General features: G+C 42.8%; 4 protein-coding genes across 4 annotated transcripts; 2 read left to right on the top strand and 2 right to left on the bottom strand.

Annotated features, from left to right (window-relative positions):
* Positions 1-1080: 1080 nt before the first annotated feature.
* Positions 1081-2673, top strand: EAE97_001873 (uncharacterized protein; the record flags this gene model as incomplete). Its single annotated transcript, XM_038872384.1, has 6 exons — positions 1081-1266; positions 1319-1355; positions 1403-1470; positions 1523-1711; positions 1787-2086; positions 2188-2673. The coding sequence occupies 6 exons, from the start codon at positions 1081-1083 to the stop codon at positions 2671-2673; spliced, it is 1266 nt and encodes a 421-aa protein (XP_038736942.1).
* Positions 2674-3693: 1020 nt separating this feature from the next.
* On the bottom strand, positions 3694-6387 carry EAE97_001872 (uncharacterized protein; the record flags this gene model as incomplete). Its single annotated transcript, XM_038872383.1, has 7 exons — positions 3694-3846; positions 3982-5217; positions 5281-5413; positions 5465-5537; positions 5595-5763; positions 5837-6139; positions 6217-6387. The coding sequence occupies 7 exons, from the start codon at positions 6385-6387 to the stop codon at positions 3694-3696; spliced, it is 2238 nt and encodes a 745-aa protein (XP_038736941.1).
* A 1425-nt stretch (positions 6388-7812) lies between these two features.
* EAE97_001871 (uncharacterized protein) lies at positions 7813-10400 on the bottom strand. Its single transcript, XM_038872382.1, has 4 exons — positions 9833-10400; positions 8813-9777; positions 8501-8744; positions 7813-8408 (listed from the first exon to the last, which is right to left on the bottom strand). The coding sequence occupies exons 1-4, from the start codon at positions 10017-10019 to the stop codon at positions 7939-7941; spliced, it is 1866 nt and encodes a 621-aa protein (XP_038736940.1). The 5' UTR covers positions 10020-10400; the 3' UTR covers positions 7813-7938.
* Positions 10401-16628: 6228 nt separating this feature from the next.
* On the top strand, positions 16629-19418 carry EAE97_001870 (uncharacterized protein; the record flags this gene model as incomplete). The annotated part of the gene is made up of 2 exons (XM_038872381.1): positions 16629-17799; positions 18028-19418. 2 exons carry the CDS (start codon positions 16629-16631, stop codon positions 19416-19418), a joined length of 2562 nt encoding a protein of 853 aa, XP_038736939.1.
* Between the last annotated feature and the right edge of the window lie 1578 nt (positions 19419-20996).

The raw sequence follows: 20996 nt of genomic DNA, 5'->3' as shown, positions 1-20996 counted from the left end.
AAAGTGTTATTGAATCCTTCGTTCATCCTCCGGACAATTTCGAGGTTTAATGTAAGAAAAGAATAACAATCCCTGGAAAATCTTTTAAATGTCACCACGACAAGGAATTATGATCAGAAATGTCACCTCGGCAAGTATTCTCGAGGTATCCCGCCGATTTTGAGCAGGGTTGAGATTCAGACGATTTGCCTTGAGCTATCAATCGTTGATGTTTGGCTGGGGGAACTCAAAATCTGATCCGAATTGTGGGGATTTTGGATCAAAACCCTGTTCTCGACGGGGGTTGGGGGAATGCCGGTGCAAACCTACGGAGCCTTTACCAATTCAGTTGTTTTTGCGTGAAATATGCAACGTTTGGTAATTTGCTATTGATTGTTTACACTGGGGTAATCATTTTGAGTTTCCAGGGGCCTAAGGACCAAGGTCCAAGAGGATTCTCAATTTTCACCAGACATAATTGCTTAGCAAAGGGATATGAACAAGGGGAGCCATGTCGTCAACAGTCCATCTTCTTGAACATCCGTGTATCCGAGACCCCTTCCCCATAAGAATTAGTCGCTGAGGGGAAAAGTAGTACGATAATGTGTGGCGTGTGTTTCTAGTTGAGAGATGCCTCATTTTCGAGTACGACAATTGAAGCAATACTTGTTTAATATGCTAATGACATAGATGCTATTAGCAACAAACAAACTTCAACAGAACAATAGAATAGAGTTATGACTTGAGTTCCAAATAACAGGAGCCGCAACTGGTGGCTGCGTTGATCGAAGTTACATTGCAGAAATCCTCCCAGCTAGTGTTGTATCGCAGGCATCTGGTAACAACCGTGGCACTGTACCTGTCGCGGCCCCTGTAGACGACAAGGGGGAAATAAAATCTCCAACACGAACAGGTCGATAATCCAAACGACATAACAAGGAGTTTCTTCAAAAGCTTGGCAATAGTGATAAGTCCATAATAATTGAGGATCGATCCAAAGAGGTCAAAGTATATACATATCTCAGATCCAGTGTTCAGATGCAACGCGATCGTTGATAAATTTGGAGACTTTGTGGAATATCTTCTAGAAAGTGTATCATCATGCCCACTTTGTGGGTCTACAACTCGACACCAGAGGTTGATGCTCAATCCAATTATCCTTCGATACTAGGAGCTTCGTTTCCATTGCTCGTGTTGATGCTCATCACTGTCGGCACGAGATTGTATGTTAGAGTCCGTACTGTGCGAGGTATTGGTGCCGATGACTGGGCCGTCTTCATTGCTGCGGTAGGTCTTTCTTCGGCTGTCTCTACCATTTATGCTAATTCTTCGTGGATAGATATGTAGTATCATTTACAACGCTTGTACTATTGCCCGTAAGGAGCATCTCAGATAAATTTGGTACTAGCTAATGATGAAATAGAATCAAGATGGGGATTAGGTCTGCCGTTGGCTCTTAGACCAATAGTCAACTTGAACACATATTCTAAAGTCAGTAACAATCTACTGATGTATAAGAGATCAGCCACTGATAAATGAGTAGATTAATTATGCCGGTCGCCCTTTCTACATGATGGGCATCTTAGGCTTCAAAGTCTCACTTTGCTTCTCTTATCTTCGCATTCTCTCCAAAGGACAACCAACCTACCGTCTCATAGTATGGATCGTGATGGTTCTCTGCATTATAGGCCATGCAGTCGGTACTCTGGTACTAATGTTCAACTGCAACCCGGTACATATAAATCCTCTTTCCATCTTTCCTAATGCACTTTTCACCAAAATATATGCTAATATATGAGTCCATCAGATCGAAAGATCATGGCATCCAACAACTGCAGGAACCTGTCTTCCCGTTGGTCCGCTATTTGCTGGTCTTGCCATTACGACTATCGTTTTCGATGTCATAATTTTCTTCCTTCCAATCCCATTTCTCTACGGGTTACGAATGGATAGATCCAAAAAATTCGGCATCATTGGCGTTTTTGCCCTCGGTATTCTCACAACGGTGTGTTCTATTATGCGGATGACTGTAATACCCATTATTGCGACGGGTAGTGGTAATTCCACAATGTTGGTCGTGTGGGGGAACATAGAATTAAATGTCGGGGTATGTCCTCTGCCACTTCTCCTTCTCCTTCAACTCCAAACAAGAAACACAAAAAAATGAGAATGAAAAAGTGCGTAAAACAAAAAACTAACACAAACAAGATCATCCTAACCTCCATGCCCGTTCTCGCTCCTCTCTTCAAAGTATTCGGCAAAAAACTCGTTTCAACCGGGAAATCCTCCTCAAACCCTTACGCCCACACCGGCTCCCACAATATGCAAATTTTCAGCAACTCGAAAAGTCAGCACCACACCAATACTTCCAATATCAATACTCTCACGAACTCACGAAAAGAAAGAGCTGCGAGAGCCGCGGCTCGATATCCAGGAGATGTGAGTGATAATGAGAGTCAGGAGACGATTTTAGGGAAAGGCGGAAAGGAGGGGATGATTGCGAGGGAGAGGAGCGTGGATGAGAGGAGTGGGATGGAGAGTTCAGAGAGGGAGAGGGACTTGGAGAGTGCGACGGGAGGCGTACACGGGCAGGGAAAGGAAATAGAAGGAATTATGAGGACGGTGCAGGTGGATATTTCGAGTGAGGCGGCGGATTCGCAAGCGGGGGAGTTTGGGGGGCCGAGGAATAGGTGATTGATTGATTGATTGGTTGGTTGGTTAATTGATTATCGAAACCCTCACCTCCCCCGGCGGTGAAATACTCGTTGCGTTCATGGATAACGTCATACATTCCATTCCTCTCATACTCATATTCGAGAAATGACGCGTTTGGACATATCTTCTGGTATCTAAACCGATATAGCAGGATCTATACCCATTTACCCATCCTTCTATCTATCCACCTATTCCATCATCGCTTCTTCCCCGCAAAGAAAGAAATTCGAAACACAATCGCCAATGTCAATGTTTCCAGATCTCGATTCAAATCCATATCCCAATCAAAATCAAAATCAAAAAATAATAACGAAAATATACTCGTTTGGGTTCTTTTGTTCTTTCTTTTGTTTAGATGGAGATGAATGAATTGGTTTCCTTTGTGGTTTGCATCACTATTTCGGGATGCGTAGTGGAATGGATAGATGGATGGATAGAAATAGTTAAAATGACTCATCGTGCCTCGCTGGCGGATTCTGTGCTGTTTTCTGGGGTTTGGGTTGGAAATTTGGATGTGAATATGAATGTGAATGTGAATGTGAATGTAAAAGCAAATTTGATGTTGTCGGGGGAAGGGGGAAGGGGGGTTGTAAATGTTGGTTGTTGAGAAGGCTTGGGATAGTGAGTAGAAAAGGGTTGGGATAGTGAGTAGAAAAGGGTAGGGCTAGTACAATGTATAAGCTAGGGTTAGTATTTTTGGGGTATTTGAGATGACAGATGAGAGATTCGGAAACCAATATCTTATTATGCTATAAGAATATTAGAGATTGCTGTATCTATTCCGCCCCTCCTTATCCTTTTGCGTATATTCGCAATTTCATCCCATCCCATCATGTATGTCTCCATTCATCCGTTCATCTATTAACTCTCCCTCAATACTATCAATCTCATCTCCGTTCCATCCATCGTCTCAAAGTTTCTGACTTCCCCCATCCCACCGGTCAATTCTCCCCGCTGAACATCTGTCACCTCTTCACTACATCCATCAATTTCAACTCATCACAGCCCCATCCCATGTACCCCCAAAGTCAATTTGTACTGCTTCGCCTTTTCCATAGCTCTCTTCAACGACTCCTGATCCTTTTGCAATCGAGCTCGCTCCGCTAACTGAGGTTCAGTTTCGCCTGCTATCTTTCGTAAAGCTTCTTCGTTCTGTTTCTTCCTTGTTAATCAGGTTTCGCTTATCATCTTCCGACAAACAAGTCCCAACCCCGAACGCCGAATTTCGACGCGAAGAGAAAAAAAGGAGGAGTGAAGAAAGAAAAGTGAAAGAAATTGAAAACTCACACCCTGAAACTTCTTCGTAATCATATCCGGACCCAAAGTCCTCAACGGACTCTTCTTCCCCAAAAGATGTCTCTCACAAACCTGATGACAAACATTATCCACGAATCGCACCATGCCAATCTGATAATAGCTCGCCAACTTATCATGCGTGGTAAATATCGCATCGATTTTCGCATTATGCCCCAACCAGCTCTTGACCTGCGTTTTCACAAGATCCTTATCACGTCTCTGAATCTCATCCAGTCGCGCAGTCATGAGTTTGAATCTGCCTTCGCGCAAATCGGAAAGTTGATACACGTTCCATTTGTTGAGAGTGACAATGAGCCCGGATTTCTCGTCGTTGAGAAGTTTATCTAACTCGTGCATGGCGTCTTCGTGAACGGCGGTTTTGTCTTCTTCGAGTAGATTTTGGACATTGACTAAGAGAGATTCTTCTTCGCAAATCGCGCGTAAGAGACATCCTACTGATATCCAAATCGCGTTGACTAATGCCTCAATCAGATCTTTGGTTTGATCTTTCCATACTGGTGTTAGTTCGGACCAGAGACTACGGATAACCGCTCCGTTTACTTCATCGGCCATCTCCTTGCCACGATTTGCTTCGATGCATCGGCTAATTTCGTTAAAATACTTGTTTCTCAATACGGCGCGTTCCCACGTTCTCTCTTCAATGGAGTCAATGGAGAATCCGAGAATTTTACTATTGAAACGCTGCTCATAAACATCGGTCATGCCATCTCTAAACTTGTCTAGGGTATCACGGACGATTTTTCGAATTTTCACTTCGGGACAGTTGACGGGTAAACGATCATTGTGGCCATCGATAGCATCTCCCGCGTGCAGAGAATATTTTGTCGCAAGGTTAACCAGACAATTCAACTGGCTCTCGGGTGTGATTCGCGGTGGTCCTAGAGCTTCGATTCTCCCTTCGATTTCTTTGAGACGGTCTGCGATCTCTGGAATCAGCTCGGGGATACTGCGTGTGACATGTTCGTTGTGCATTTGTGTCAAAGCAACTTTGAGGTTTTTGATGCCTAGTTTTCCCTGTCGCTCCAGATCTATCCAGACCTTTTGACTGAATAAATTTTCCTCCTTCTGGTCTCGTATCGTTTGGATATCTTTGCTGGCACTGGATTTTCTTTCTGATGGAGAAAGATTGCGCAATGCAAACCAGCCGTATTTGAGACATCTATCGAATTCGGAATCGCTCTCGTCGTTCTTGATTGCTTTGAATACCTGTAAGACACTTTATATCAGTATTCTTATACGATGATCATTACGATAGAGACTAATGCGTACCCAGTCATCGCCCTCTGGTTCTATCTTATCACACTTTGTGATGACCCCAATCACTCGATTTTTCCAATTGTCAATGTTTTTGATAATCTGGAACATATCTTGAGTTTCGACATTTGCAGGATGGGCAACCGCTCTGTGAGTGATAAGTAAAAGATTCTAGAGATTTTCTTTTGGGTTTGCTTACAGAACGATGCTTCGAGGATTCAATATGTAGTGATCCACTAATGCTTTGGCCATTTTATGAGCTGGGTGAGTTGCTAATGGGCGTCAGAAAGATGGTCTAAATCAACTATATTGTAAGTCTAAGGACTTACATGAAACCAATCCGGGAATATCAATAATTGTGATATTGATCTCTCCTGGACCCTTTTTGACAATCTTCAATGTAGCATCACTCAGCAAGTTTTTCTTACTTTGGGCAACATTCACCTTTTTTGCCGACTGTCCAGGCTCGATGGAGTCTCCCATGATCACTCTCTTCGCCTAACATTCTATTAGTATTCCTACTTTAACGCAAATTTCCTAAAAATGGTTCAGGTCAGTGACGACACTTTACCTCTGTTATAATATCACAAAAATCCTTCATTTGCGCAACCTTTCCTCCCCATTTACCATTGAACTCGTCGATACGTACTGATTGCTTCTCAACCCACTTTTTCTGTACAGTAGTTTGATTTGGCGCATCCAATGCACGAACTGCTTTCGTAATACTGACTTCTAGAGCGTCTTCCGATGCTCGTTGTAGAGAAACTTCGGTAGGGAAACGTGTACAGAGACCGTCATCGACGGGAAAAGAAAGTCGTGTGATAGCTTGGAGAACAGAGCTCTTTCCAGAACTTTGGTCGCCTATCACAACTAGCTGTATTTTATCAGTCATGAACTCTGAAGTTTTGCACTCGGGAAATGCAATTTCGGAATTTGAAATGGTAGGCATACCTGGGGAAGATTGAGAAGCTCATTAATCGCAAATAGTTTCTTCAATTCGTCGATGAATCCGAGTTTTATCATGGTATCTTCATTTCCTAGATGCTCAGGAACGATTGTCGTGGAGAGATTCTCATCGGGCTCATAATCCATTTGGTCGTCGGAAGAAACGGAAGAAAACATGTTTCCTGTGTTTCAGATGAAGTAAGTCTGAGTAGAAATTCTAAGTTGAAAAAGTATCAGATGTACTTTAAATCCACGGAGCAAATTCGCAAATCTCAGATGAAAATCTCAAGCCACGAGTTTGCAGACATATAAATACCCATGACACGATCACCACCTCCATCTCAATGAGTCTATATAAAGATGAAGTGCTCCAAACTTTCTTAGACTCCCTCCATTTTTTGCATTGATGAACCATACTACACCGTAGATTGAGAATCTTCTGGTGTTAGTAAGCATGGAAATGACGCCGAAATCAAGTGACTTCATTTCATGGCAAACTTTAGAACAGAATTTGATACATGAAAGTAAACTAGATAATGAACATTCGAACACCAGATTGACCTAGAATAGAAACATTTCTAGAAACACAAAAATGGTCAAATAAAGAACATTAAACTCCTTGTACTACCAAAGTCTTCTCTTGCTACGAATAAAAGGTAGGTTTATGAATACTAGATTTAAGTTACCGCTTTGAATGAAGATATATCATTTTCCTGCTTGCAAGTTCTTCCATCCCACAATAAAACTATATCTAGCATATTCGAAGATACTTTTCGAATATCAAAGAATCTCTGCAGTTCTACAATTCTATTGCATTAGAGAAATCCCATGACCGTGCAGAATCTCATTTCTTCACCTCATCTCATCAAAAAAGAAAAAAAAAAGAGAAAACACTTCTCATCCATTCCATTCCATTGCATTCCATATCAACTTCAACTCAACAGAAAGATACCAGCAGATACAAATTCTATCAGAGTAAACCAGGTCAAAAAGAGAAGTCCAGCAAGTTCTACAAACCGTAGTAAACATATATATAAGAATACAGAAATAATCTACCTATCTTATTCAGAAACAGCCGAAGAAAAAAGAGAATTGAGAAAATAAACTTCTTTTCGTGATCACGCTTCGTAAAGGTAGGTAATTAAACAAAAAAATCAACCAGAGAAGATAACAAGCATAGCGGGAAAACGAGACCCAAAAGACAAGTTTAATTGTATAGATCATTTGTTTTCTCCACTAGCGTTTCTGAAACGAGAAGGTCCCAGAAAGCACTTTCTCACCGTTTCAATTTCTGCTTCACATATGGGAGTTCAAGGAGGTTCACCTCGCAGGTGTATATGAAACTGGAAAATATCTCATTGTTTTTTGGGAATGCGTTCTGTCTAGACATATTCCGATTGTGGATGTACCTATCGCTTTCAAGAAGATAGCGAGATGTAATTAGAGATTGATCACTTTCATGCAAAATGCATTTGTTACAAGTTCATGGGTACTTATTTACATACCTACTGACATGATTATATATATCAAGTACAACATCGCCTTTTGCAAAAAGAAGTATAGCTCCTTATCCACACCCCGAAGTACAAGCTCACACAAGTGCATCTACTCCACGATCTTATACGTCTCTGAACCCACCTCTCGCGATCCCTAAAACAACTTCAACTTCAACTCCCCTACCTCTCCTATCCCCTTCAAACCACCCGAATTCCCCAAATCCCACTTCAATCACGCCCTCCCCTTAATAAGATCCCCCGCCTTCTCCGCCACCGCATAAACCGTCAACTGCAGATGCGTCGCCGGAATAAGCGGCATGACACTCGCATCCACGACACTCACCTTCCGCAGCCCATGCACCAATAAATCCTTTCCCACACAGCCTCCCAATTCTCTCTTCCCTAGCGCACACGTGCCAGACGGATGCGCAAAACTCGGCGCGATAGCGCCTGCGCCGATCAGCGCTGCGAGAATCTCTTCATCTGTGTGAGCAGCGGGACCGGGGAAAACTTCGGTGGGGGAGTAGGAGGAGAGATGGGGAGAGGAGTAGTAGGAGCGGATGTAGCGGATGCAGGAGGTGAGGATGAGGGAGTCGGTGGGGGAGGAGAAGGTGTGGTAGTTTATGATTGGTTGGGAATGAGGGGAAGAGGGGGAGAGTGTGATAGTTCCTCGGGAGAGAGGTTTTTCGACGGCGCAGGCGCCTGGGGTGGGGTTAGTAGGTGGTGAGGTTTTTGTTTAGTGGGGGTTGTGAGATTTCTGAAGTTTATGGAGGGGAAAGAGGTTGGGTACATACCCGGTCCTGTGGTGCCAATGGGAATTTCTATCACTGCTGCGTCGGTTCGGGAGAAATGATCAAGGATGATATCGCGTTGGGCTAGATACCCTTTGAGAAGCGCCGAGTTGTTGAGGTAGATAGATGGCAGGTATCCTGACACATTTTGAGCGCGGGCTTGGTCGATGATTTCTTGGCTTTGGGATGTGAGTTGAGAGAGAGGAATAAATGCTGCATCGGGAGAAGTGCCTTGAGTATATGGTCCCTGAGGTGCATTCAGTATGACGTGGTGAGATATCAAATAATCGTCAAATATAGAATCGAAAGACCAACCGTATGATTCGTAATATATTCTTGCCACGCACTCGCATTATACGAAGCATTCATCGCAATCGACGCATCATTTGGAAACGCCAAATTCGTAACATTCCAGCTGAGATACGTAACCGGATGATCCTGAAAATTTGCCCCTACAGCCGGGGCATCGAGAAGAACTTGTACTCCCGCAGCTTCGAGTACGTTTCTGGGACCAATTCCACTGAGTTGTAGAAGCTTGGGTGTGTTGATTGCGCCGGCTGCCAAGATGACTTCTTTGTTTGCTGATACTATATGTGTTTGGTTTGTTTGGACAGATGTGAATTTCACGCCAGTAGCAGTGAGATTGTCATCGAAGAGAATCTTTTCGACTAGATGGCCCGTGATAAGGTGGAGATTGGGTCTACTAACAATAGGATCATAATAAGCGACACGCGAATGCGAGCGAAACCCCGTTTTCGGATCAAGAGTCTGAGGAACCCAGCAGAAACCAATCGCGTCACCGGACTCTGGTGCATCCGAGATTTCGATTCCAAAATCCTCCGCGGCTAGAGTTTGGTTTCGGTAATCAGGGAAGATGACAGAAGGATAGCTGATTTGAATAGGTCCGTTGCCATACCCAGAAGCGTTATTTCTGATATCGAAATGTGTTTGAAGCTCTTCTGATGGAGGGGTGAAAGTCGTGCTTTTGATGAAATAGGGATACAGACCTTCCCAACTCCATGAATCGTCTCCGATGAGAGTTCCCCACGCATCGTAGTCTGCCATAGATCCTCGATCAGCAAACATACCATTGTGCAAGGAACTGCCTCCTACTACATCAGCAATGTAGACGTTGAAAGTTGTATTTGACAGTGTTTCAACAGGCGCAGAGACATAATTCCAATTCTTTACATTATTAGGGAAATATTGGAGACCGAGTCTTGGGATTAAGGTGAGAGAGCTGTTATCTATAAGTCCATGCTCAATCACCAAGACGGTTTCTGTATACCAATTAGCATTGTATACTAGAATCATACTTATGGAAAAACCACTAACTAGTAGGATCTTCAGATAATCGATTTGCAACAACTAGACCACTCGTTCCACCACCGACAATGATATAATCATAACTCTCCGCAAACACAGACTCACCACGCGAATGTGACGAAGCAGAAGAAGCTACAAGGTTGCAACTGGCGAGTAACAAAAACCAAACTGAGGATTGAAGAATTGCAGGTGTCATAGTTGAAATTGAAGCAGAGTTGGTCACTTCCACCAGCTGTATAAATTTAAGATGGACTCATGAAAATTACGATGATTACTATCATCAAGAACGAGGACTCATCATGAAGTTTTAACTTGTCTCGACCATGAAAGCAAATGCAATAGTCGGTATATAATATACATGTATTTGCAAGGAAGAAACCATACAATTCCCATCATCGTCCTTTCTCTCCAATCGGTCTCTGAGTGAAAAGGATGTAAAGATCCCAAGATGTACAAGAGTTACACAAGTGCCCAATATCACAATCCGGCAAAAACGGACATAAAACGTAGAAGAGCTTGGCAATTTTACCTGACCAGTTATACCTCGATCGTCGCGGTTCTTCTCCGTAACGATGAAGTGCTCCGTAATATAACTCTATATTTGACGGAGTATTATCTGATATACGTTAGAGAGTGGTATGGATTCCTGCAATGATGACTTTGAGTAACGAATGATGGATATGTATATATGTATGTGTTTATCTGTAGGTAAGAATACCTTTGCATAATCACGCCACAATGATAAAATGATGAAGTATCTTAATCTTTGCCTGCCATTCGAGGTCTAGAATCTCGAAATTATTCAAGGGACTTTATATCTTATGGTTACTACGATAAATTATATTTTCCCTCAAACTACGGCGATTATAGATACGTCCAATCATATCTACGTATACCCTATATTCATGAGATTCTCTTCAACAAAAACCACTCGCGAACCAGTGAGACCACCAAAACGCAATTCCCACTCCCTCCACCTCTCAGCCTTACAACTCTTTCCACCTCATTCTCCAAGAAGAAGAAGTATAGGTAGAAGGATATCCATTCCCAGCTCAAATCACTCGATTTATGCACCCTCCACTCAACATCCCTCTCACAACCCTCCTCACGCTCATGCCAGACCAAACACCCTCAAATGCTCGCTTCAAGAATATTCCCAACCCCCAGCGGAAACTTCCACTCCGGCCAACTCAAAAACTCCACACCGCAATCCTTACTCACTCACACTCCACTGTGCACAACCACAGAGAAAAAAAAAAAAAAACAATAAATGGTAAGTAAATACCAAAGTTAGCAAAACGAACACGCACTCCACCCAGCTGCTAAAACAAAGTATAAGAAACCCAAACCCAAAACCTTAAGAATGATCGATGCGCTGTCCACCCGCCACGTGCGCATTGATGTGCGTGGGGGTACAATGCAGTGCAGTACAGTATCATCCACAGACTCTGAATCAATACGCAGAGTTAACTATCTACATGTGGAGAAACCTCTCTCCTCCTACCAGAAAACAAAATGCAAAATGCAAAATGCAAAATGAAATGCGAAATGCGAAATGCGAAATAGAGCATGAACAGACGGGGTTATGAGACAGAGCCAACTATACTGCGTAGTTTTCTTACCAAGTATTTTAGTGAACTGAACTGAGTGATTGAGAGTCTGTATCATGAACCAAGGAAATTGGTGGATTTGTGTCAGGTGTGTGTGTATGTGTTCTGGGGATGTTTATGGGGGGTTCGGGATGATGATGATGGGGAGGGGGACTAGGGATTGGTGTGTTTATTCTTTCCTTTCCCATGCGATTTTCCCTGGTTTATGGATGGGAATGGTGGATTGTAGGTAGATACATGATAGGGAGGGAGGTAGGTAGGTAGATAGATAGAGGTACGGATGGATGATGTGAGCAGCATTGATATAAGCATCAGTCAGCATCAGCATCAGCATCAGCATCAGCATCAGCATCAGCCGCGGAACCGGGTTTTATGGGTTTAACGGACCGTAGATGGGTAGTAGATATAACTTTACCTACAACTGATATCTAATTCAATACTTGATAGAAAAGAAAAAGGTACCTTGACCACCTACCTATGGAACACTCTTGGTGTCTTTATTTCTCTTCTTTAGTAATTAGCCAATCAGTAAATTAGTCAGTATTTACTCGTAAACATGATTGAATATACCCGTACCCGAGTATACTAAAAGTATTATCTGCATATCATCATCATCATCATCATCATCATAGTCATATCACATCACTCATTAAAATGTTCACCATTCACCACACCATTCCTTTTCTATATGATTTTCAATACGAGGATTAGGATTGGTTGTTAGAATATATACAGCTACATCATATATAGATGCGAAAGCATCGTTGCTTATACCAAATACCAAATACCAAATACCAAATACAATCCAAATCCAGAATTATACACTCTACATACATAATAACATACAAGTACCTAGATAATCATTCATTCCCTACGATACAGCTCATTGAATATATTCTTATTTTCTCATTCTCAAATCTGTATTTGTATATGATTATTCTTATTTAATTAACCATCTAGCTATCTATCAGCCTATCTAGGTATGTAACGAATTGAAAAATTTTCTTTTATTCTTTTGATATTTAGCTATCAATCTATCTATCTTGCAAACATCAATATAGATACGGAGTACATAGCGAAACAGTATGATATATAACAGATGGATATACAGAAATATTCATAGATGTGATACATATGGTGAATGAAAGAATGAAACCAATGTATTAGAATTCTAAGATAGGAGAGAGGGGAGTGAGAGTGAGTGAGGGAACACTGATTCAATATTTGAGTTTTTTGAGATCGTTCAAATCGTTGGGATGATATATTGATTGATGTATTGATTTGTGAGACTACCTTGTAGGGAATTGGGATTTATGGTTTTTGGGTTATAAATCTAGGGATTGGGTAGATGCTAAATTATTTGATTATTTTAGTTGTAGGAGAGATGGAAAGATAGATAGATAGAGGCGAGATAGAACTACCCAGATAGGATGAAGAAAGGATCGAAATCCCAACTGAACGAACCTGAGTACATATATACATATATGATATCTATAGACTAGGTACCAGCACCTATCTCTACACATTTTATACTCCCGTCTCCAGTTCGGCTACAATAGATATACATACACACTAGGCTCGCTCGGTAATCATCAGAGTATCTACTTCAAGAGGTAGAAACTACCTGATTACCTATATCTATCTAGTAGGTATCTATCCTGTATCGCATTCTCAATCCAATCATCGAACCCCAAAAAGAAGACCTTATTTATTCACCTACTTACCTACGTATCCAAAACACCATCTCCATGTCCAGAATTTCCATCCATCCCTCCATCCAACCCCAAGCCAAGCCAAGACCCAAAAGACCCAAGCCTTCCAGTGGCACTCGTTTCATAACCTGTTTTTCATCAGTAGTAGCATTAGCACAAGCATCCGCCCAAGCATCTAGACCTTCTAGACCCTTTCCACTGCATAAAATCGATGGATAAAAGATAATAAAATGGATAAAAACGTGTTTACGGAACGGAATGGAGTACCTAGCGAGCCTAGGTATGCATAAAAAGTGGATGGGCTAGGTGGTGGGTAGGTAGAAGAGATGGATTATGAATTAACCAATTAGAAATGAGAGGGATAATTTGGGTGTGTAGAAGGGAAAATGGAGGATGGTGTAGGTATTAAGTTTCTATGAAGTATCTGCTCTAGGTACTCTACGTGATGATTACAGGTAACTAGTGGGTGACTTGTGGTATATCAGTTGACCTCTGTAATTATAAGTAAGTTGGTCTTGGAGGGGAATGAAAGGAAAAGAAGATTACTGTACACAAGTACCTACATAAGTTCCTACATATCGTAGATAGCCCTGTATGAAAATAAATCAAACAAGTGGGCAAAAATGGGATTGGGCGAGGAGGAGAGAGAGGGATTGAGACATCTCTCGGCTGTGTGTTTGTTTGTTGTATATGGTAACTTGTATGTGGTACAATTCAGATGATGTGATGTGATGTGATGTGATGAATGGGAGGTTGTTTTTTCTTCTTCTAGGAGGTTTGTCTCCGGATCCCGGGGTAGGTAGATGCTAGGTAGGTAGCCTGGAGGAGAACGAACATGTGAGAGGAGCCGCTTTCATCATTTTTTGTTATGACTTGACTTGACTGATGGGGGGGATTGATTTGATTTGATTGGTTGATTGGATTTGATTGGGATTGATTGGGATTGATAGGGATTATTATTGTTGTCATCATTGTTTCGTCATTGATATTTAGGACTTAGGACTCGGGTATAGTATGAGTATGGTTTGAAGAGATGGAAAAGCAGGGATTGATTGGGGGGATTGATTATTTAATTAGGAAGATTCGGGTTGGGTAAATGGAATGGGTTTGAGGAGTATCTCGGTAGGGAGAGGTAGGGAGAGGTAGGTGTCATATGCAGCCTTGTGGTTAGAGATATCTGATACGGGAAGATGGTGTTGTGAAATGAGATGGTGAAATTGTAAATAAGTATGACTAGGTAGCTAGGTAGGGGTTTACAAGGGGAAATCCATGTAAATTCATATCAATTCATGTAGACATTATTTCTTCATCACATTTCCCGTGTGTTCCGATGAGACAGGAAGAGGTTAGGGATCGCTGATGTATGATGTATGATGTATTATGTATTATTATGTGTGATGTGTGATGTGTGATGTGTAATGGAGGGCTCGGAGGAGAAGATCGGTTTTCAGGTACCATCGAGATGAGATGGATGAAGGGAGTTACTCCCGAGGCTTTTGGGTGGTACTAGGACTAGAACTAGGACTAGAACTAGGTGATGGCTTGTGGTATGTAATGGTTTGTGGTAAAAGGTGGGATATGGAGGTTGGAATTGGATGGGATGGTAGGGTTGTAGGGTTGTAGGGTGGTAGGGTGGTAGGGTGGTAGGGTTGATGAATCGGTGAAGGAAGGAAAGGTTCTTTCTAGAATATACCTAGGAGGGTTTTAGTGGTATCTAGGATTACCTAGGATGAGGATGAGGATGTTGGACATACAATATAGGAAGGATGTGAATGAGCATGGGATACAGGAAGAAGAGTAAAATGTAAATACGGTAAAATCAATGTCAATAGAGCAAGATTTATTAGTAAATTTAGCAATACACTACGAGTGAGTACTAGGTACTTATCTAGATAGACGCTATCTGCTATCTGCAATCATGATAGATACCTCCGTCCCTAAGCAGGTAGGTAGGGTAGATAGCACAAGAGTAGAGCATTGTTCATGAAGCTTAAATCATGTTTCATATATAATAGTCAGTCATGATACCCTCATCGTCATTGAGTCGTACCAGGTGATGAAAGTTCTCAAGAGATTGATTGACTGATTGACTGGTGGATTGATGGATTGATGGATTGATGGATTGATGGAGTGATACAACTAAAACCAACCTGTGTACATCGTAGAATACAACACAGCCGACCAACATCTAGAATTTCGGAATTTATTTCTCGACCTCCGATTGTTTGAATTTTTCTTCAAATATCATACATTAATCCTAGTTGAGCTTAGTCAGATGGAGTCTCGTCTTTTGCCCGCCAGGGCGTGCCAGGCCACTTCCCCTGTGCCGCTCAATTGAACCGTTGGCTGAATCCACATTATTGGTAACTGGTGCGGAGGAGGACTTGTCATTATTCACATGGACATGCACATAGACCATTCAAAATCGCAGTTCGAGAAGACTTTGGTGGAAAGCGGAGCAGAGAAAAGAGGGCGAGTCCAAAGAAAGAAGATATGCGAGTGGGATGAGTAAATTGCGAATGGAATGGGATGCTTTGATTGAGATGGTGGATCTTGAACAAAAAAATCAATCAATCAATTAATCAATCAATCCTATAACGTTACTCCGACCGTACAGAAGAGAAAGAAGAGAAAGCCAAATCATCTTTTTATCTTTCCCTCCCTTTTCTTCCTTTCCCTTCTTTCATAGATGGAAGATTCTTCTACCGATTCTCGTTTTCCCATCTTATCCTAATTACCTAGTAGACAATAACTTGCTTGTCTCTCTGCCCTGCTCTGGTCTGCCTTGCTCTGCCCTACCAAATCATATTGTTGTTCAGAATCCTACCTGGCTGGGTACATTACACACACGCATACACGCATACACACATACATACGAAGAACACAAGCCAAATTCTAACCATAATTATAACCCCCAAATCACATTTTACCATTTACACTTCCGATCAATCCAATCCCATCTATCTATTCCTACATAAGTTAGATTACATATAACATATACATACATACACAAACACACAGCCTTATTGAAACATTTACGACAACACAACAAACACACCACTCATCACGACCTCAACGACCTCAACGACCCCTCTTTACCATTCCCCAAAAACCAAGGAGGAGAAAGAAAAAAAGAAAAAAAAGCAAAACCAATCAAGAATTCCTTATTTGATTCGATACCGCCAGTATTCAGGAAATCTTCTTTGAATGGATGATATGACCTTTTTTAACTCAATCCATCGTTTGGCTCGTTAAATTCTTTCCATCCATCCATCCATCCATCCATAAGATTACTCCATCATTAAAGTTTTGCTGGCAAAGAAAAGTTGGGTTCGGGTACCTCCCCATTCGCTACTTAGTACAGTACCCTCTAAAATAACGCACTACCTTCTCACTCGTCGTACCTACCCAAAGCTACCCTCTTTAACTTTTCGTTACGTTGCACTCGTACGGCTTCCCCCAAAAATCAAGAAGTAAGTGACAATGGACGACAAATCATACACGCAGAAACCTGCAGAGATGCGAGAGACTCCTTCACCATCACCATTAGATACAAACATTCCATCTCCAACTTCAGATTCAAAACCCTTCGCTTCATCTAGGAGGAACTACGATACATCAACTAAACCTACTGTTAAGAGATTACAAACAAACCGAGCATCGTCTGCAACCAACAGCCCAATAGGATCACGCGAATCGTCACCAGTCCGACCTCAACTAAGAAATCCCTCTGCCGCTCGCTCAGGTACCCCTTCGAGATCACGGAAGAATAGCCAAGATATTAGTCCTTCACGCTCAACGAGTAGTCAACACCCACCATCTGCTGCGGCGATCCAACGAGGCTTATCAGCTCAAAAGCTTCCTACTTTGAATCACGTTGCATCCGAACCTTCGATTAGAGCACCAATACCTCAGAAGCCGCTAGTAACGAGTGAAATCAGAGATGGTCCACGTTGGCCTGTATCCCCGAGAATAAGATCACCTCCTCCCAGACAGAGCAGCCTGCTATCGCCTCGAAAGACGGAACAAGAAATCCCCGCGATCAATGTGCGAAGAACCTCTCCCACTGCAGAGCAAAGAGCGGAAGGGAAATCTGCGGCCGATAGCGAATCAGAAGAGAACCTGTTAGCACCAGGGATGCGAACACCTGCGAGAGGTGTCAGTGGTGGTAGTTCAACGTTAGAAACTGTCCAGGAGATCAGCCAACCCAACACTCCATCGTTCGAACTCGATGGCGCAATCGACACAACCACTCAGGGAAGTCCAACTTTACCAACAGAACAGGATCTGATGGATGGCGCATCGGTTGAGACGTTGAAGAAGCCGACGATTGTGACAAATGAGAGTGGGAGTGAGAGTGGTGGGAAGGGGGACAACAAGATGAAGAACACTACCCCCACGGCAACTCGCACGGGGCCACCTAAATCATTTAGTGGACCAACAGCAGCGCGGGGCAAACCATCCGGGGAAGGCTCTGCGAAAAACATGACAGTTGAGACGGAGACTGTGAGCTCAATCCCACAAATTGCTCTGGCTACGGGTGCGGGAGGATTGGCTAATGGCAGTTTACGGGCCAAGCAAAGTACTGAGACCATTCGACCTCGGAAGGAAAAGAAGAAGAGTCGAAAGGCCCCATCGGTAACTTCTGGAACGGGTGAGCAATCAATTTCAAGATCCAGATTACTTCATCATTATTCTACAAGATCAATCTCAAGTGCATATTCCGCTCGGTCTCCAGACAGGGCGTGTGGACAAGGACCCTCGCCACGTCAAGGAAGTATGGACTCGACGAGTCCCGAGCGGACGATATCAGAGAGATCTTCTCGTAGACCCAGTTTAAATTTGTATAGTGCTTCCCTTTTGCTAACCAGACAACGTCCAGCTTCTTCCAAGGCAGATATCTTCGAAGCTAAAGTCGCGAGCGCGGTCGACGAAGCGAATTCCTCCGATTCCGAAGAGACCTTTGTGTACGAATCGAATCCACCAGAACAAGAGCGACCTCGTCGATTTCATTCTCGAACCCCAAGTGCTACATCCATGGCCAGTCAAATAGATGCAAGAAACGGATTACGCTCAATGATGGATAGTAGCAATCACAGTGTGGCGATGAAAAAGAGTATGAAATTCGCAAACTCTTACAATAGCGCGGGTCAAGAAATGACAACAGAAGACGACGGAAAGGGCACGGCACGAAGTAATTTAGGCCGAGGGACGGCACATCATCATTTTAGCCGTTGGGGAAGAAATGGGGGAAACGGCCATGCATCTCTCTTCGATAACGAATCGCCTTTTCCAAATGCTGCGAAATCCAAATTTGCCGCAAACCCTACTCGCCAAGGTTCAAGACCTACGAGTCCGAGAGTGGTAAACACAGCGAGAATGTCCATGGGAGGTAACGTGAACGGCAGGAAGACCTCGCCAATTAGCTCGGGATACGATCTTGATGATGCTGCGGACGATGAGAGAACACCGCTTATTCCATCTACCATTCGTTCAACTCGATCAAGTCGCATACGCCGTGGAAATGCCCCATCATCAAGACACATGGAACATCAAAGAAACGACCGCTCATTCATCGCTCGGTTTGCTGGATGCATGTTTGTTTCCGTGCTGCTTCTCCTCGTCGCGGCAGGTCTTGTGGCATTCCTATTTGCGACAACCCAGCCCCTGGGCAATGTGAAGGTATTGGCTTTGAGAAACATCTTGGCTAGCGAACAAGATGTCATTATAGATTTACAGGTTACGGCTCAAAATCCAAACCTGGTTGCTGTCACTATTGATTCTATGGATATGGTTATTTTTGCAAAGTCCAAATATGCAGGTACAGATTCTGAGTGGTGGGCACAGCCACCAACCAAATTTTTGTGGAGGCGTGGATTCAAACAGAGACGGGATGATCCAATCAATGATCCGCCGATGGATGATGATCCAAACACCAATCCGAATTTGGAAATTGGACATATTTACAACTTCGAGAGTCCCTTGATCTTTGAAGGGTCGCCATTCAAACCTACGTCCTCTGTATCAATAGGGGAGATGCGAATCCTAAAACCTGGAAATCAGACGGAGCCACGTGGATCAGAGCGTTGGGGGCGAGTTCTTCAACATGAGTTCGACCTGATCGTCCGAGGCACGCTAAAATACACACTTCCACTCAGCTCAAAAGCTAGGAGTATTGGAGTTGAGGGTCGAGCAACAGTCAAGCCAAATGCTGCTGATCAAGATCCGGACAATGTTCATGTCATCGACGGGACTCATCACTTGTTCGATTAGAGGAGTGTAATGACTCTAAATCACAGCACGGGTGGTGCACCAACCACCAAAATTTTCTTTTCTTTATCATACTTTGCTTGCAATCATGTAAATTGAGCGGTATCATCAGTCAGATTATCAAAACTCAAGCGAAGGCGCTTTTCATGGGGGCTTAAATGACAGGCACAGGCGATCAATAATTTGCTTTCTTCGCGTTACGCACATAGGATGGACTTTTTCTTCTTCTATTTCTTCCGTTGGATTATGTGAAACAAAATCACCTGAACTTAGCGCTTTGAATTCTTTCGGGATCATGAACATTCCCGATATACTGCGACTAAAAAGTATTAATCAACGAGTTTCCTTTGTCGAGCAGAATACGACAACCTCTCCTATTCACCACAGATGAGAAGATATAGTAACTGGCGAAAATATCGCATCGTCAATTTTTTTCTTATCTTTCACTATTTTATAGGGGCATTGGGTGGGATGGGTTGGGGTTTGGTTGGGTGCTTTATTTTTTTGGAGGTAGGGTGGGGTGGTTTGCATTTGTCTACTTTTTTTCTTTTTTGGTTGGGATGGGCGAAAATGAAATGATCATAGATCTCTGTTTGTTCAGTCTTTGTGACATGAAATTCATATAGATGGGATAGGGCCTGGTTTTGGTTTTTGTTTTTGGCTGGGCCTTTCTTGCAGAAGAAATGGATGGGATGGAAGAATTAACGGCTTTTATGATTGTGATTGTGATGGGATGAATGGATGGATAGTGTAGGATGAAGAGGAGAAGTTGAACAGGGAATAGGGAGAGAAAGATGGAGGTATTTGTACGAATGATTTGTGTGGCTATGGTATGGTGACTGATCGATCGATTGATAGATGGGGAGTGGGGAGTTGGGAAAGGGGGGAGGCGATTTGAAAGGGGGGGTGGAAAGAATGGGATGGAATGGAATGGAATGGAATGGAATATGGGGAGGGGTGGAGAATAAGTATGTGGATGTACTGTAGAGTACCTAGCGAGCGAATCAAAATACAATCAAATTAACATAATTGGGTTTGAGATTGAGATTGAGATTAGAGTGAATGAATGGTGTTGTGTTGTGTTGTGTTGTATTGTATTGTAATTGTATTGTGTTGGGATGGGATAGGATGGGATGGGATGGGATGGGATGGGATGGGATGGGATGGGATGGGATGGGATGGGAGAAAAGAGAAGAATAAATAGGCTCATAGCGCATTTAAAATTTAGCGAGAATGGAATAGAAAGGGGAAGTTAGTGGTTGTTTACCTACTGGTGTAGGGAGATATTATATATAAGTGTAAGATGAGCAGGATATCTGGTTCGTAGATTATATTGTGGGAATGGAATGGAATGGAGTGGAAAGAAAAGATATTCGAATCTTGATTGTGGTGTTGGTGTTGGTGTTGGGGATTGATATATACTTAAGCGAGGTTTGGGTTTTGAATTTTGGGTTTTGGATCTTGGGTTTTGATAGGGAGGTGGAGGGTGAGGAAGTTGTGAGGGGGTTGAGAAGAATGGTGGATTGGGAAATGGAGGATAGGGGAATAGAGGAGGATACATGTATGTGGGTTGCTGAATGG

The sequence above is a fragment of the Botrytis byssoidea genome, assembly GCF_014898295.1.
Source record: "Botrytis byssoidea strain MUCL 94 chromosome Unknown BBYS_003, whole genome shotgun sequence".
Taxonomy (NCBI): Eukaryota; Fungi; Ascomycota; class Leotiomycetes; order Helotiales; family Sclerotiniaceae; genus Botrytis; species Botrytis byssoidea.
Note: the sequence above shows the minus strand (reverse complement) of the source record. Positions and strands in the feature narration are given on the sequence as shown.

Coding starts and splice junctions, on each gene's coding strand:
- EAE97_001871 (XM_038872382.1), bottom strand. CDS start 10,019: ATGACACCTGCAATTCTTCAATCCTCAGTTTGGTTTTTGTTACTCGCC. Junction 9,778..9,832: donor ATTATCTGAAGATCCTACTA/GTTAGTGGTTTT, acceptor ATTGGTATACAG/AAACCGTCTTGGTGATTGAG. Junction 8,409..8,500: donor CATTGGCACCACAGGACCGG/GTATGTACCCAA, acceptor ACCCCACCCCAG/GCGCCTGCGCCGTCGAAAAA.